The 16,898-nt window shown below is 40.9% G+C and overlaps 1 protein-coding gene across 2 annotated transcripts in view; it reads left to right on the forward strand.

Annotated features, from left to right (window-relative positions):
• IMPG1 (interphotoreceptor matrix proteoglycan 1) overlaps positions 1-16,898 on the forward strand; it is a 376,955-nt gene that overhangs the window by 182,598 nt on the left and 177,459 nt on the right. For both annotated transcript variants that reach the window (XM_077487351.1, XM_077487352.1), the window contains exon 12: positions 10,106-10,895. In XM_077487351.1, the coding sequence (XP_077343477.1) occupies positions 10,106-10,895 (790 nt within the window). The remainder of the gene's footprint in view (positions 1-10,105; positions 10,896-16,898) is intronic.

Below are 16,898 nucleotides of genomic sequence, written 5' to 3' on the forward strand. Positions count from 1 at the left end.
GCTCATGTGCCAAAATGTTGTCCTCTAGGCTATTACAAAAGTAAAACAAGAATAGTCAGGTAACACAGACCTTTAAACATTTAAATACATTGGTTAATAAGGTTCATGGCAAAGTTAATGTAGTCAATGAAAATGTTTTCGTCAAAGACTTCGTCAGCTGCATTTTTACACTGACGAAAAACAAAACGAAAAGTACAGCAGATTTTCATCCACTGATGAAAATGATGATAAAAATCAGATCAGTTTTTGTTAACGAACGAAAACATAATGAAAATATTTACCCCATGAACTAATTTCCAGTTTTCATGGAGCTCCGTCTGCTTCTGCAATCAGCTCCCAGCAAGCAAGTGTACCGTGACGAGATGACTACCAGAGACCTGAGAGTGAGAGCAGCACTGTGTGTTACAGGCCAGCCAGGCCTCCCAAGTCCCGACTCCTGATGAGACAACCACACCGACAGGCACCCAGAGTAGAGCAGACTGTGAGTGTATAGTAATAACAGTTGCGTTACAATTACAGCAAGCCTGAGGCCTCCCCTCCCCTCAAACCACAGTCCTTCCAGAGAAAACTGACCTCTGACCATTGCCAGTGGCATCCAGGGCATTGTGGATTACAGGCCATCCAGCATTATAGGTCTCCTCAGACCACCATCCAGAGCACTGTGCGGTATTGCTGACCTCCTCAGACCACCGTCCAGAGCACTGTGCAGCATTTCAGGCCTCCTCATACTGTCCAGAGCAGCTAAATCTGTACCTGTGAGTTTGTTCAAACCTTAATACCATAAATAATAACATGATATTAGATTTTTTTACTCCAGGGGTATGTAATGAGTTTGGAAATTCCAGAGAAATGCTTAAAGAATGCATTACAATTTAAGTTGGTTGTAAACCACCCTGAGCCATTTTTACATATAGACAAAAAAGGAGCTGCGCTAAAAGTATTACTGCACACTAACTCAACCAAAAATATAAATGTGCTGCAAAAATTCAAAGACATTTAAAACGTGACAGTATAGTATAAAGTGAATTATGAATATATACAGTGCCTTGCGAAAGTATTCGCCCCCCTTGAACTTTTCAACCTTTTGCCACATTTCAGGCTTCAAACATAAAGATATAAAATTAAAATTTTTTGTGAAGAATCACCAACAAGTGGGACACAATTGTGAAGAGGAACAAAATCTATTGAATATTTTAAACTTTTTTAGCAAATAAAAAACTGAAAAGTGGTGCGTGCAAAATTATTCGGCCCCTTTACTTTCAGTGCAGCAAACTCACTCCAGAAGTTCAGCGAGGATCTCTGAATGATCCAATGTTGTCCTAAATGACTGATGGTGATAAATAGAATCCACCTGTGTGTAATCAAGTCTCTGTATAAATGCACCTGCTCTGTGATAGTCTCAGGGTTCTGTTGAAAGCGCAGAGAGCATCATGAAGACCAAGGAACACACCAGGCAGGTCCGTAATACTGTTGTGGAGAAGTTTAAAGCCGGATTTGAATACAAAAAAATTTCCCAAGCTTTAAACATCCCAAGGAGCACTGTGCAAGCGAACATTTTGAAATGGAAGGAGTATCAGACCACTGCAAATCTACCAAGACCTGGCCGTCCCTCTAAACTTTCAGCTCAGACAAGGAGAAGACTGATCAGAGATGCAACCAAGAGGCCCATGATCACTCTGGATGAACTGCAGAGAACTACAGCTGAGGTGGGAGAGTCTGTCCATAGGACAGCAATCAGTCGTACACTGCACAAATCTGGCCTTTATGGAAGAGTGGCAAGAAGAAAGCCATTTCTCAAAGATATCCATAAAAAGTCTCGTCTAAAGTTTGCCACAAGTCACCTGGGAGACACACCAAACATGTGGAAGAAGGTGCTCTGGTCAGATGAAACCAAAATTGAACTTTTTGCCCACAATGCAAAACGATATGTTTGGCGTAAAAGCAACACAGCTCATCACCCTCAACACACCATCCCCACTGTCAATGGTGGTGGCAGCATCATGGTTTGGGCCTGCTTTTCTTCAGCAGGGACAGGGAAGATGGTTAAAATTGAGGGGACGATGGATGCAGCCAAATACAGGACCATTCTGGATGAAAACCTGTTGGAGTCTGCAAAAGACCTGAAACTGGGACGTAGATTTATCTTCCAACAAGACAATGATCCCAAACATACAGCAAAATCTACAAAGGAATGGTTCACAAATAAACGTATCCAGGTGTTAGAATGGCCAAGTCAAAGTCAAGACCTGAATCCAATCGAGAATCTGTGGAAAGAGCTGAAAACTGCTGTTCACAAACACTCTCCATCCAACCTCACTGAGCTCAAGCTGTTTTGCAAGGAAGAATGGGCAAGAATTTCAGTCTCTCGATGTGCAAAACTGATAGAGACATACCCCAAGAGACTTGCAGCTGTAATCGCAGCAAAAGGTGGCTCTACAAAGTATTAACGCAACGGGGCCGAATAATTTTGCACGCCCCACTTTTCATTTTTTTATTAGTTAAAAAAGTTTCAAAAATCCAATAGATTTCATTCCACTTCACAATTGTGTCCCACTTGTTGATGATTCTTCACAAAAAATAAAAATGTTATATCTTTATGTTTGAAGCCTGAAATGTGGCAAAAGGTTGAAAAGTTCAAGGGGGCCAAATACTTTCGCAAGGCACTGTATATATATATATATATATATATATATATATACATATATTTATATACACACACATATATGACATATATGCAAGTAGTAATACAGGTATCAAAACAACAATATCACAAACTTATATCGTGTAACTATGAAAAAAGTCCACACATAATAGTGATCACGTGCAATAGTGTAAAAAACATATAAAAGAAATGTCCATATAAAGAGCTGTGATTTTTTCAATGATGGTGTAGCACCCAATCCTCCACACAAAATGACATGTGAGAAACTGCCAACACAAAAACACACTGTCGCTTACCAGAACAAGGTGGTCCCTTACTACAAAGGGCCACACCAAGCAGATTGCTATAACCCCAGCCCGGGATACTTCTGGCACACAGGAGACTCCTCAGCCTCAATAAGGATGGTCCACAGATGGGCAAGCTCGAATGCGCGGCTTACTGACACACAAAGGACTCCTCAGCTTCAATAAGGATAGTCCGCAGACTCAAATACGTGGCAAATTCATCATAAAATAAATAAAAAGCTTGCCTAGCATAAAAACCCTTTAAATTTATTTACCATGAAAGACAAATGAACACTTACAAAAATGTAAAGAAACTTCAGCATAAAACGCGAGCCAGCCGGCCTCACTAACAGCCTGGGGCTTCCAGGACTATGCGTATAAATACACCTTAAGTGAGGTTTACACACCTTTCTGCATGTCATGCATAGGACAGCCTTTTTACTTCAATGCACATTGGTAGCCCAAAAGAAGCTACTGCTCCTTTTTGGGAAACAAGTTTAGTGCAATTTTTAAATGCACGTTTTGCTGCAATAGCCTTTGTGATTCTGCTGCGTGACAATGGCAGCAGAATCACACCGCATTTGGGGTGCCATTGAGAATAAAATGTGTGTTGTTTTTCCATCATTTGAAATTACGGGCAGAACTACAACTATTCTACCCGTAATTCTAAATCACTTAATGTGAACTGGGCCTAAAAGTTCTGGTATCAGCAAAAAGGATTACCCTCCAGCACTAAAAAGGGTGCTAAGTCTTGATAAATTTAACAAACAAGAAAACAAGAAACAAAGTATTCCAAAAAATTGTGATAGACTGTATCTCAATTTTAGCCAAGAGAAGAGCCATAGTAAAAGCTTTGTCCTAACAAAAATGGTAGTACTATATGACTATTTTATTATTATTATTATTATTATTATTATTATTATTTTACAGAGATTTATTAAGTCTATATATTATCTGTAGAACGTAACCCAAGTAAATAATGATTAATAAGTTTATGTACAGTGCCCTGCAAAAATGTCACCCCCTTGGCATTTTTCGTGTTTTGTTGCCTCACAATCTGGCATTAACCAGAATTGTTTGTGGGTTTTCATCATTTAATTTACAGAACATGCTCACAACTTTGAAGATTTGTATTTTTTTTTATTTTGAAGCAAACAACATATAGGACAACATAACAGAAAAAGGCAATGTGCCTAACTATTCACCTCCCTAAAGTCAATACTTTGTAGAGCCAGGTACTCCAGTCTCTGCTGTGGAACTCTGCAGCTCCTCCAGGGATACCTTAGGTCTCTGTGCTGCCTCTCTGATTAATGCCCTTCTTGCCCGGTCTGTGAGTTTTGGTGTGCGGCCGTCTCTTGTCAGGTTTGCTGTTGTGCCATGTTCTTTCCATTTGGTTTCCGATAGATTTGATGGTGCTCCTAGGAATCATCAAAGATTTGGATTTTTTTATAACCTAACCCTGACTTGTACTTCTCAACAACATTGTCCCTTGCTTGTTTGGAGCGTTCCTTGGTCTTCATGGCAGTGTTTGGTTAGTGGTGCCTCTTGCTTAGGTGTTGCAGACTCTGGGTCCTTTCAGAAAGGTGTGTATATGTAATGACAGATTATGTGACACTTAAATTGCACACAGGTGGACATTATTTGACTGATTATGTGACTTCTGAAGGTAATTGGTTGCACCGGAGCTTTTTATGGGCCTCATAACAAAGGGGGTGAATACATACGCACGTGCTAATTATCCGTTTTTTATTTCTGAAAAATAGTTTTATGTATATATTTTTCTAATTTTACTTACTAATTCAGATCAAAAAAAAATTGAACTAAAGGCTGTAAGGTAACAAAATAGGTAAAAAGCCAAGGGGGGTGAATACTTTTGCAAGACACTGTATAAGCAAACTTTATTGTTCCTAGTTATATATTGAGTTGGAAGGGATTAGAACCCCTGTCAGGGATTTTAACCCTTCTCCATCATAGCCAAATCTAAAAATAAATTTTTTTTAGTTATAGATATGTTTTAAACTTTTCTATAATATATTGTATTATAATTATTTTAAATTTAAAACACCTTTATAATTCAATAAATGATTTCCAAGACCTTTTTAACACTCTGCCATGCAGTAGAAATAATTGTAAATATTTTATTGATGTATGACACAAAATCAGTTTTTCTATATTAAGTCTCATTTCTAATGGCTCATACACACTATAAGAAAATTGGACGAGAGTTTTTGTCCAAAGAACTATTGTACAATTTCCACATAGTGTGTGCACAACTTTCTACAGCCAATTCCAACCTTCTGAATGGAAATTTCCAAAGGGACAAGCTCCAAAAATGTTCTCATATGGGAACAGAATGAACAATTTTCGCTCAAGAAGTACCATTTTCGTATGAAAAAAACAGAAACCAAAGACTGCGCATGATTAGAAACAATAAACAACAAAATTAAAAGCCTTTGTCGTACTAGGATTTTCATACAAATTTTCTTTCATCGGTTCAGATTGCTGTGAAGCAACGAGTAAAATCAGATGATTGTTCGTCCGATTTTCTTATAGTGTGTACCCCATATTAGTTTGCATGAGTTTGGTGTATTTCTCACAATAACAAATCAAGTTTTTAAATTTTCCCTATCAAAGGATAGTAAAGTGTAGGGAAGAATGTATTTGATTTATGAGAACATTTCAGACTACTGCAGACAATATTTCCTACAAGCCCACCCTATTTAAAATGAGTACCCTTAATGGCCTCTGATGAGATATAAGTGGACAGGGTGCAGGCAGGTTGGAGGATCTTAACCTAGAACTGATAGAGTTGATTTACTAAAGGCAAATAGGCTGCTCACTTTGCAAGGGAAGTTGTAAGGGATTTTTTTTTCCAAGAGCTTAGTGAATGTGATTATATTTTACTTTGCAAAAAAAAAACAATAACCTGCAAGACAGATAAAAACAGAATTTTTGCATGCACATGATTGGATGATGAAAGTCAGTAGAGTTCAACCTCAAAAAACTCAAAGTGCAATTTCCCTTTCAAAGTCAACAGTCTATTTGCTTAGTAAATCAAACCCATAAAGTTAAGCCCCTAGTAATATAGTAAAACAATTTCATAGAGGCATGCAGATGAGGGTTTCCTACCTAATGAAAACAATATCAGACACCTTTTGTTACCTGCTGTTAGGCACGCCTTTTAAATACAGTATATAACATAGCTGACATGTTTACTTTAAAGTAGTTGTAAACCCTCTCATATACCTAGTGAAGTGAACAGCCTCAGATGATACACAGAGATTAAAAAAATTCCCCTACATACGTTTTACTTGTTTATCTGCAGTCTTCTCTTGTCCACAACCCTTCAAAAGAATACAATTGTAATAAAATCATCTGAGAGGAGTACAAAGGAGGGGTTGGGGAGCTGCAGTTAGAGCTATAATACACTGTGTGAGAGCTGATTGGAGGAAAGGGGCACACACCCCCTCCACACGACAAATGAACAAAGCCACATGCAGAGCTGTACTCTGAATAGACAAGCTATGTGCTTATCTCCTTTTCAATCAGAAAATTTCTCATGTGTCGGGAAAACTTCTCAGAAGTGAGACATGCTGATAACAGAGGAATGACGCACCAAAGAGAAACAACGCTTAGCCCTTGTACACACGGTCGGAGATTCCGACGGAATGTGTCCTATCGGACCGTTTTGTCGGATATTCCGACTGTGTGTGGTCTCCATCGGACTGTTTCCGTCTAAATATCCGACGGACCAACTTTTCCAACTTTCCGGTAAAATTTTCTGACAAAATGCTCCGATCGGACATACTCCGATCATGTGTAGCCTACTCTGACGGACAAAGTGTCACGCATGTTCAGATCAAATTCCTAGACCAAAGCTATTGGCTACTATCCTGAACGTAGTCCCGTCATAACAAAATAACGTCATCACGTTATGTACAATTGGATTTTCCGACAACTTTGTCCGACCGTGTGTATGCAACAGTTTCGGACAAAATCCATCAGACAAAATCCAATGGATTTGGTTGTCAGAATGTCCGACCGTGTGTACAAGGGCTAAGTTTTGGAGAGAGTCAAGTAAACACTACAGATATATGTGCTCTTTTCAAATTTCATGACTGAGGTTTATAACCACTTAAAGGTACTGCCATACAATATGATTTTGACCACTTAAGGACTGGAAGGATTTTCCTACCTCCTGACCAGGCCATTTTTTGCGATACGGCACTGCGTCACTTTAACTGACAATTGATCGGTCATACGATGCTGTACCCAAACAAAATTGGCATCCCTTTTTCCCACAAATAGATATATTTTGGTGGTATTTGATCACCTCTGCATTTTTTTTTCTCTATCAACTAAAAAGTGATCATTTTGAAAAAATATTAATTTTTTTCTTTTTGCTATAATAAACATCCCCAAAAATGTTTTTTTGAAAACAAATGCCTCCATCAGTTTAGGCCAATATGTATTCCTCTACATATTTTTGTTTAAAAAAAATCACAATAAGCGTACATTACCATATACCATTGACAATTATACAGCGAGTTATAAAAATACACTGATTACTGTGTAAATGTAACTGCTAGGGAAGGGGTTAACACTAGGGGGTGATCAAGGGGTTAAATGTGTTCTTTCGTGAGTGTTTCTTAATGTGGGGGGATGGGACTGACTGGGGGAAGAGACATATCAGTGTTTGTAGTTACTACAAACAGCAGACGTGTCTCTTCTCCCTAGTCAGAACACGGATTTGTGTGTTTACACACACAAATCCCCGTTCTGGCTCTCATGCCCATGATCGTGGGTGGCCGGTGGCAATCACACCCACCGGTCACGCGCATCGGTTAACCCGCTGTGCAACCAGTGATTGGGCATGCCTCCAGCAGCATGCGTGCACACCTGCTATGGCTCTTGAAAGGAAAGACGTACCCATACGGCGATTTGTGGGAATGTGGCACTTTGCCTATATATATATATATATATATATATATATATATATATATCGTGAGCCGGTTGACAAGTGGTAAAGCAGTTGTAAAGGCATTTTTTTTTTATTCAAATATTTTTTTTTATTAAAATAATAAACATTTCATACATACCTGCTCTATGCAGTTGTATTGCACAGGGTGGCCCCTTTCTCCCTCTTCTGGGGTCCTCTGCTGGCTCTCTCAGCTCACCTCCTTTGTATGTGCCCAAGGAATGCATTAAGGTAAAAAAAAGTTTTAACTTTATAACGGCTTTAATCAAAATGCCTAGGCTGATATGACAACTTTGGCTGGACTATCAACCAGTTTTGTGATTTACCCGCCATTAGTACAACTTTGACCCAATAGATGACCATCTACTCATCTACTTCCCCTCCTTAAGGATGTGTTGGAGAAACCCTTTTGATAGTCCCTCTATCTCCCTGTCTTGTTTCTTTTGTCTACTCCTCTATCTTCCTCCTGTTTTCCATCATTCAACCTACTTTCTTGACTCATATCTTCTTTCGTAAAACCTAATCCCTTACGCCACCCCACAGCACTCTACTAAGTTTTGTGCTTTAATCTTTAGCCCAATTAAAATGATTACTATTTATTTCGACAGATTATTATTGAAACACATACGTTATGCAAAGCTTTAGCTACATTTTCTTTTTTGTACCATTTAGAGTCCTAATTAATCCAGACATATATGTTTTCTTACAATTCTTTTTAATGTATGATGTAAAACCCCTGTGTTTGTGTGATGTTATTTCCACCCTGCTCAGTTTTCTCAACTACTTTGTACTTGTCACGGTCAGGGGTACCTTCAGAGACCAGTAGCTATAGCAGTAGGGAGACTCCCACAGACCAGCAGGATAGGTATACAAGCAGGTCACCCTGACAGATGACACTGGTTCACCCAAGGTGTAGGGTTTAAGCCTTAACCAGTATTCCAGAGCTCTTGATGGTGGAGGGTTTGGATGCATGTTAGTACTGGGTTGCAGTCCTCAGGATTGCCTTACCCGAGCCAGGATCCAGTAGCAGATATAGTCAGTAAACAAGCGAAAGGTCAGTAACAAGTTGTTGCAGGTTAGGATCAAGCAGAAGTGTAGTCAAGGAACAAGCCAAAGGCCAATATCAAGCAGTAGCAAAGCAGTAGCATCAGATGGCAACAGTGACGAGAACAAGATATTGGCTAGAGAGAGCACAATAATCTGGCAAACAGGACATGCAAATGCATGCCTTAAATAGGCAGTTTATGGGAGGAGGAAAGAGTTTAAGGTTCAAGAGAAACAAGACAAAAGCAAAGGTCACCTATGGAATCAGACAGGAAGCTATGCAGCCTCTCAGATAGCTCAGCAAGAAGGGACACCGCCAGACACAGCAGAGGTTGCAGGTTCAGATCTGGGTCCTGACAGTACTAATCATCATACTATCTCTGTGACCTGCTGTTAAAATAAAGTTTCCTTTGGTACCAGAAAATGCACAGGCTGCTTATCTGACTTTCATTTTTTTTAGTTAGAATACAAATACCTTTATTTCTGAAAGTGATTAGTTAATGAAAGTGTTACTAAACCCAGGAGCCTGAATTCACTATATCTGGTCCCCCACAGTACACAGAACATGGAAATGCAATTATTTTAGCAAATATAAATGGCTAAATACCTTTTCTCATCAGCAGTATATAACAGTGTCTATCAGTGTCCAGCCAAGCACTGATTAAAGCTTGTAGGAGGAGTTTTCATTCTCCTCTGACTGTCCTATAAAGGCTGCATGAGTCCTGACCCTCTATCTGGACAGTGCTGATTGGCCCTGTGCCAATTGCATACACAGCAATACGCATCAAACTGAGCATGTTCACAGTGCCCCCAAGGTTCTGTACTATCAGGAGATGGATCAGGGCCAGTGGAAGAAGGGGGGAATCAGGTAAGATAGGATCAGTCTTTTTACACAATGCGCAGGACTAACCCCTTAGGTTCTACAGTGAATATAACAACCATGCTTTACTGTATATACAGACTGATTTTTCTGTTGAGGGTTTAGTAACACTTTAATGTGGATTAGCTGAATTAGACAGACTGAGATACTATATTGTAACAATATACTGTATACCCAAACTCTTAAAAATATTTTAGTATAGTACTGAAATTTTTGCAGTGTTGCATATTGATATGTTTTTTTTTCTCCTGTTTAAGGGTGGTGTTTTAATTGCTGAGCTACCACTCTCTAAACCTACAGATGGAACAGAGCTGCAGGGTATAAGCAAGGACTTCATTGCAAGCACAGTGGTATCAGATGCCAAGGTGACAATAGAACTTGTAAATGACATGACTACTAAATCACCTATTAATCCTATTGAAACTTCCTTTATTACCACTTCTTTTTCGTATCAATACGTGAGCTCACCTCCTTCTCTTCAATATGAACCAGAAGTAGAACTGGAAACACAGTCATTGGAGGGAAATATTAGAAACATTGACAATACAGTCAATGGAGATTTTTCTGTGCCTTTTGATACACCAAATGCCAATGTTGAAGAAGTAGAAAATAGTTCAGAAAATAATTTAGCACCAAGCGATGAACCTTCTGATATATGGGAAGCACCTTCATCTGTTGACACAAATAATCTCATTATAACTTCCTCTACTATATTTCCTGATGTTGAGGTACCAGAGCTAGATTCTCAGAGTGAAGATGGACAAGGGACCACAATATCTGTCAGCACTGTTATACAAAACACCACTAACATAAACTTTTTCAAAGATCCTGATCCCACAGAGATGTCAGGTGATCTTGATACTCAACAGGCTGACATTCATTTAATAAATGATTCTTCAAGCAAAATTGTTCCATATATGACAGTGGGAACATCACATGGATATACACTGATAAACACAGAGGAATCCTGGACTCCCGAGCATACATTCACAAATGACAAGATTACTGTTACTGTGCCATCAGTTGTAGTCGCTCTTCCCGGTCAGGGTAAGTAATGACATGCAGTTTGAAATCTTGGCTTTACAAGCAAATCAGCAACTATTACATTTAATGCTATCTAAACACAATGTAAAAACATATGGTTATAGGCATTGTAAATTTATGGACCAAACATATTTAAAATTGTATTGTCTTCAAGAGAAACCTAAATTATTTTGTGAAAATTCTATTTTTATTAAGTTTTTAACCATTTAACCACTTTCAGACCGGACCATTTTGCTGGTCAATGACCAGAGGTCTTTTTACAATTTGGCACTGCACTGCTTTAACTGGTAATTGCGCGGTCATGCAATGTTGTACCCAAACAAAATTTGTGTCCTTTTTTTCCCACAAATAGAGCTTTCTTTTAAAGGTATTTGACTGACTCTGCGATTTTTATTTTTTGCGATATAAACGTAAAAAGACCGCAAATTTTGAAAAAAAATGATATTTTCTACTTTTTGTTATTAGAAAAATCCAATAAACTCAACTTTAGTCATACATTTAGGCCAAAATGTATTCAGCCACATGTCTTTGGTAAAAAAAAAGTCAATAACTGTATATTTATTGGTTTGCGCAAAAGTTGTCACATCTACAAACTAAGGTACGTTTTCTGGAATTTACGCAGCTTTTAGTTTATGACTGCCTATCTAATTTCTTGAGGTGCTAAAATGGCAGGGCAGTACAAAACCCCCCCAAATGACCCCATTTTGGAAAGTAGATACCCTAAGAAAATTGATAAGAGGCATGTTGAGCCCATTGAATGTTTTATTTTTTTGCCTCAAGCGATTTAATAATGACAAAAAAAAAATTATTTTTTTTTTTACACAAAGTTGTCACTAAATGATATATTGCTCACACATGCCATGGTTATATGTGGAATTGTACCCCAAAATACATTCTGCTGCTTCTCCTGAGTATGGGGATACCACATGTGGTCAACTTTTTGGAAGCCTAGCCGCGTACGGGGCCCCGAAAGCCAAGCACCGCCTTCAGGATTTCTAAGGGCATACATTTGTAATTTCACTCCTCACTACCTATCACAGTTTTGAAGGCCATAAAATGCCAAGATGGCACAAAACCCCCACAAATGACCCCATTTTAGAAAGTAGACACCCCAAGCTATTTGCTGAGAGGCATGTTGAGTCCATGGAATTTTTTATATTTGGCACAAGTTGCGGGAAAATTACAAACTTTTATTTATTTTTATTTTTTTTTCACAAAGTTGTCACTAAATGATATATTGCTCACACATGCTATGGGCATATGTGAAATGACACCCCAAAATAAGTTCTGCTGCTTCTCCTGAGTACGGGGATACCACATATGTGGGACTTTTTGGGAGCCTAGCCGCGTACAGGGACCCGAAAACCAAGCACCGCCTTCAGGATTTCTAAGGGCGTACATTTTTGACTTCACTCCTCACTACCTATTACAGTTTTGAAGGCCATAAAATGCCAAGATGGCACAAAACCCCCACAAATAACCCCATTTTAGAAAGTAGATACCCCAAGCTATTTGCTGAGAGGCATGTTGAGTCCATGGAACATTTTATATTTTGCCACAAGTTGCGGGAAAATTACAAACTTATTTTTTTTTTTTTTTTCACAAAGTTGTCACTAAATGATATATTGCTCACGCATGCCATGGGCATATGTGAAATGACACCCCAAAATAAATTCTGCTGCTTCTCCTGAGTACGAAGATACCACATGTGTGGGATTTTTTGGGAGCCTAGCCGCGTACGGGGCCCCGAAAGCCAAGAACCGCCTTCAGGTTTTCTAAGGGCGTAAATTTTTGACTTCACTCCTCACTACCTATTACAGTTTTGAAGGCCATAAAATGCAAAGATGGCACAAAACCCCCACAAATGACCCCATTTTAGAAAGTAGACACCCCAAGCTATTTGCTGAGAGGCATGTTGAGTCCATGGAATATTTTATATTTGGCACAAGTTGCGGGAAAATTACAAACTTTTATTTATTTATTTATTTTTTCACAAAGTTGTCACTAAATGATATATTGCTCACACATGCTATGGGCATATGTGAAATGACACCCCAAAATAAGTTCTGCTGCTTCTCCTGAGTACGGGGATACCACATATGTGGGACTTTTTGGGAGCCTAGCCGCGTGCGGGGCCCCAAAAACCAACCACCGCCTCCTCACTACCTATTACAGTTTTGAAGGCCATAAAATGCCAAGATGGCACAAACCCCCCCCCCCCCCCCCAAATGACCCCATTTTGGAAAGTAGACACCCCTAAATTTAGGGGTACACTAGTGAGACTCACAGGTAAAAAAGCACCTAGGCTGTCAGCGACTGTATCAAAACGCTACAAGAAAAACTGTTAGCGATCGCAGGGATCAGGCCTGACTCTGCAAACGCTGCAGTTATGTGTGTTGTGTTTTGTAAGTGACAGTGATCGATCGATACTGCACTTGGGTGGGCTGGTCTGGGCTTGGCGGAGGGGCTAAACGCAGGTGCTAGCAGGTATCTGGGCTGATCCCGCTAACAATGCGTTTTGGGAAACCTAAACTGCTGGCGACGCTAATATAGATCTGATCAGATACTATATTACTAAGGGAGGTGTATGCTTTGTGCGTGGGTGTTAGCGGTACTGGCACTAACCTGACGCTGCCTGGGGCGACGCAGACCTTATCTGACCCTCAAACTTATATCACCCGCCGGGTGATCAGGGGGTTAAACCTTTATTAGGTAATAAATGGTGGGTGCCCTGAAACTATAAAAAAATAACTAACCAACCAGCGTCACCTGTAACAGTTATATGGTGATCACTGGTGAAAGGGTTAACTAGGGGGCAATCAAGGGGCTTTATGCGGTAGTATATGGGGGTCCCTGGTGCTATAAAAAGCTGCGGCAAACCTAAATACCTACCTGCCTAACTAGCGTCACCTGTGACACTAATACAGCGATCAGAAAAACGATCGCTTATTAGGCTGGGTTCACACTGGAGCGATGCGGGAACGCCACGAATCCGCGGCGGGTTCCCGCATCGCATGCCTCCCGGCGGCAGTTCACACTGCCCTATGCGAACTGCTGGGAGTGTCAGTGAAATGTTAATGACACCCCCAGATCAGTTTGCATATCGCAGTGCGATCTGCAAACTCGGATCGCATGGTGTGAACACCCATGCGATCCAATTCTGCTGCGGACCAAAAAAAGGACCCCGTGCGAGTTTGCGGCGGGTGCGGCGGGTGCGACGCGAATTCAGCCATACTATCTGTATGGCTGAACTCGAATCGCACAGAGATCGGATGTGATTTGCACTGCAGTGCGGTGCGAATCACATCCGTTCTCATAAACCACTGCAATGTGAACCCAGCCTTAGTGACACTGGCGACGGGGGGTGATCACGGGGTTAAACCTTTATTTGGGGGGTTAGGGGGGTACCTTAGAACTAAAGGGGGCTAACCCTAACTGCCCTAACAGTTATTACAGTCACAAATGACACCCGCCGGGTGATCAGGGGGTTAAACCTTTATTAGGTAATAAATGGCGGGTGCCCTGAAACTATAAAAAAATAACTAACCAACCAGCGTCACCTGTAACAGTTATATGGTGATCACTGGTGAAAGGGTTAACTAGGGGGCAATCAGGGGGCTTTATGCGGTAGTATATGGGGGTCCCTGGCGCTATAAAAAGCTGCGGCGAACCTAAATACCTACCTGCCTAACTAGCGTCACCTGTGACACTAATACAGCGATCAGAAAAATGATCGCTTATTAGGCTGGGTTCACACTGGAGCAATGCAGGAACGCCACGAATCCGCGGCGGGTTCCCGCATCGCATACCTCCCGGCGGCAGTTTACACTGCCCTATGCGAACTGCTGGGAGTGTCAGTGAAATGTTAATGACACCCCCAGATCAGTTCGCATATCGCAGTGCGATCTGCAAACTCGTGTGAACACCCATGCGATACGATTCTGCTGCGGACCAAAAAAAGGGTCCCGTGCGAATTTGCGGCGGGTGCGGCGGGTGCGGCGCAATTTCAGCCATACTATCTGTATGGCTGAACTCGAATCGTACAGAGATCGGATGTGATTTGCACTGCAGTGCGGTGCGAATCACATCCGTTCTCATAAACCGCTGCAATGTGAACCCAGCCTTAGTGACACTGGCGACGGGGGGTGATCACGGGGTTAAACTTTTATTGGGGGGGTTAGGGGGGTACCTTAGAACTAAAGGGGGCTAACCCTAACTGCCCTAACAGTTATTACAGTCACAAATGACACCAATGCAAAAAAAAAAATTCAATTGGTGTCACTGTGACTGGGGGGGGCAAGGGTGATTGGGGGGGTGATCGGGGGGTGAAGGGGGGGTGAGAGTGTGCCTGGCATGTTCTACTGTGTAGTGTCGTGTTGGTGCAACTCACCGATCCTCTCTCCTCGGTGCCGGAATGAAAAATACCGACACGGAGGAGAGATTACATCACTTCCTCTGCCTGTGTTTACATTACAGGAGAGGAAGTGATGTCACGCCTCACTTCCATTCGTCAGGAGCGATCACGAGGGGGTGGCCATGAACGAATGTCCGCCCCCTCATCCCGGATCGCTCCTGAACGGATACCGACCGCCGCTGGCACCGGGGGGGGGGGCCCGATCGGGCCCCCCACCCGCGGGAAGGCAGGGACGTACAGGTACGCCCATATGCCTGCCCGTGCCATTCTGTCGACGTATATCGTCGTGCGGCGGTCGGCACGTGGTTAAGGACAGAGCCTGGTTTTATGATTTGCAAGTTAAAAGCTTTTTTATTTGCTAGAAAATTACTTAGAACCCCTAAACATTATATATTTTTCTTTATAACACCCTAGAGAATAAAATGGCAGTTGTTGCAATACTTTCTGTCACACCATATTTGCGCAGCGGTCTTACAAGCACACTTTTTTTGGAAAAAATAAGACAACAGTAAAGTTAGCCGATTTTAATATTGTGAAAGATAATGTTAATGTTTAATGAGTAAATTGATACACAACATGTCAGACTTCAAAATTGCACCCGCTCATGGAATAGCGGCAAACTTTTACCCTTAAAAATCTTCATAGGCGATGTTTAAAAAATTCTACAGGTTGTATGTTTTGAGATACAGAGGAGTTCTAGGTACTAGAATTATTTCTCTCATTCTAAAGATTGTGATGATACCCCACATGTATGGTTTGAACACCATTTTCATATATGTGCACTGCTGACATATGCGTTCGCTTCTGCATGCAAGCTTGGTGGGATGGGACACGTTCAAACGTTTACTTTTTATTTTATTTTTTTACACTGTTCTTTTAAAAAAATTGTGTCACTTTTATTCCTATTACAAGGAATGTAAACATCCCTTGTAATAGAAAAAAAGTATGACAGGACCTCTTAAATGAAAGATCTGGGGTCAAAAAGACCTTAGATCTCATATTTACACTAAAATGCAGCAAAAAAAAAATGTTGTTTGAAAAAAAAAATGCTTCCACCCTGCAATGGTATGAAGCTGAGTAGGGGGCATCTTCCCCTCAGTCAGCTCCATCCAAAGACCGAGTAGGATCCGATCACCTCCGCCGCTTACTGGAGGAATCAGTAGCGGCGGAGGCGATCGGATCCTACTCGGGTACTGGAGCACGGTGGGAGGGGGGAATGGCCTCTCTCACCACCGATAAATGTGATCTTGCAGTGAAACTGCCATAGAGACCACTTTTATCGGAAAGCCGACTGCCCCCTGAAGAAGAGAATACCGGGGTAATGGCAGCTAGCTGCTGCCATAACAAAGATATTCCTCTTCAAACAGCCAATGTATAACGATGGCGGGCAGTCAGCAGGTGGTTCAATTTCTTTCTTCCTTGTTTATTAAGGAGCACAGGATTCAGTTATTCTGAGACATTTTGGTAATAATGCCACCTAAAGAAAGAAAGGGATTTCTCCTGGTGTTGGCATGCTTCAATTTTTAAATTATTTTTAACTTCCATTAGGATTTTTGTCTAAATATTGCTGAGTTGGGCTCTTTATGCAGCTA

This window comes from Lithobates pipiens, unplaced genomic scaffold (genome assembly GCF_037356315.1).
Source record: "Lithobates pipiens isolate NorthernLeopardFrog02 unplaced genomic scaffold, aLitPip1_a1.2 Scaffold_18, whole genome shotgun sequence".
Classification (NCBI taxonomy): Eukaryota; Metazoa; Chordata; class Amphibia; order Anura; family Ranidae; genus Lithobates; species Lithobates pipiens.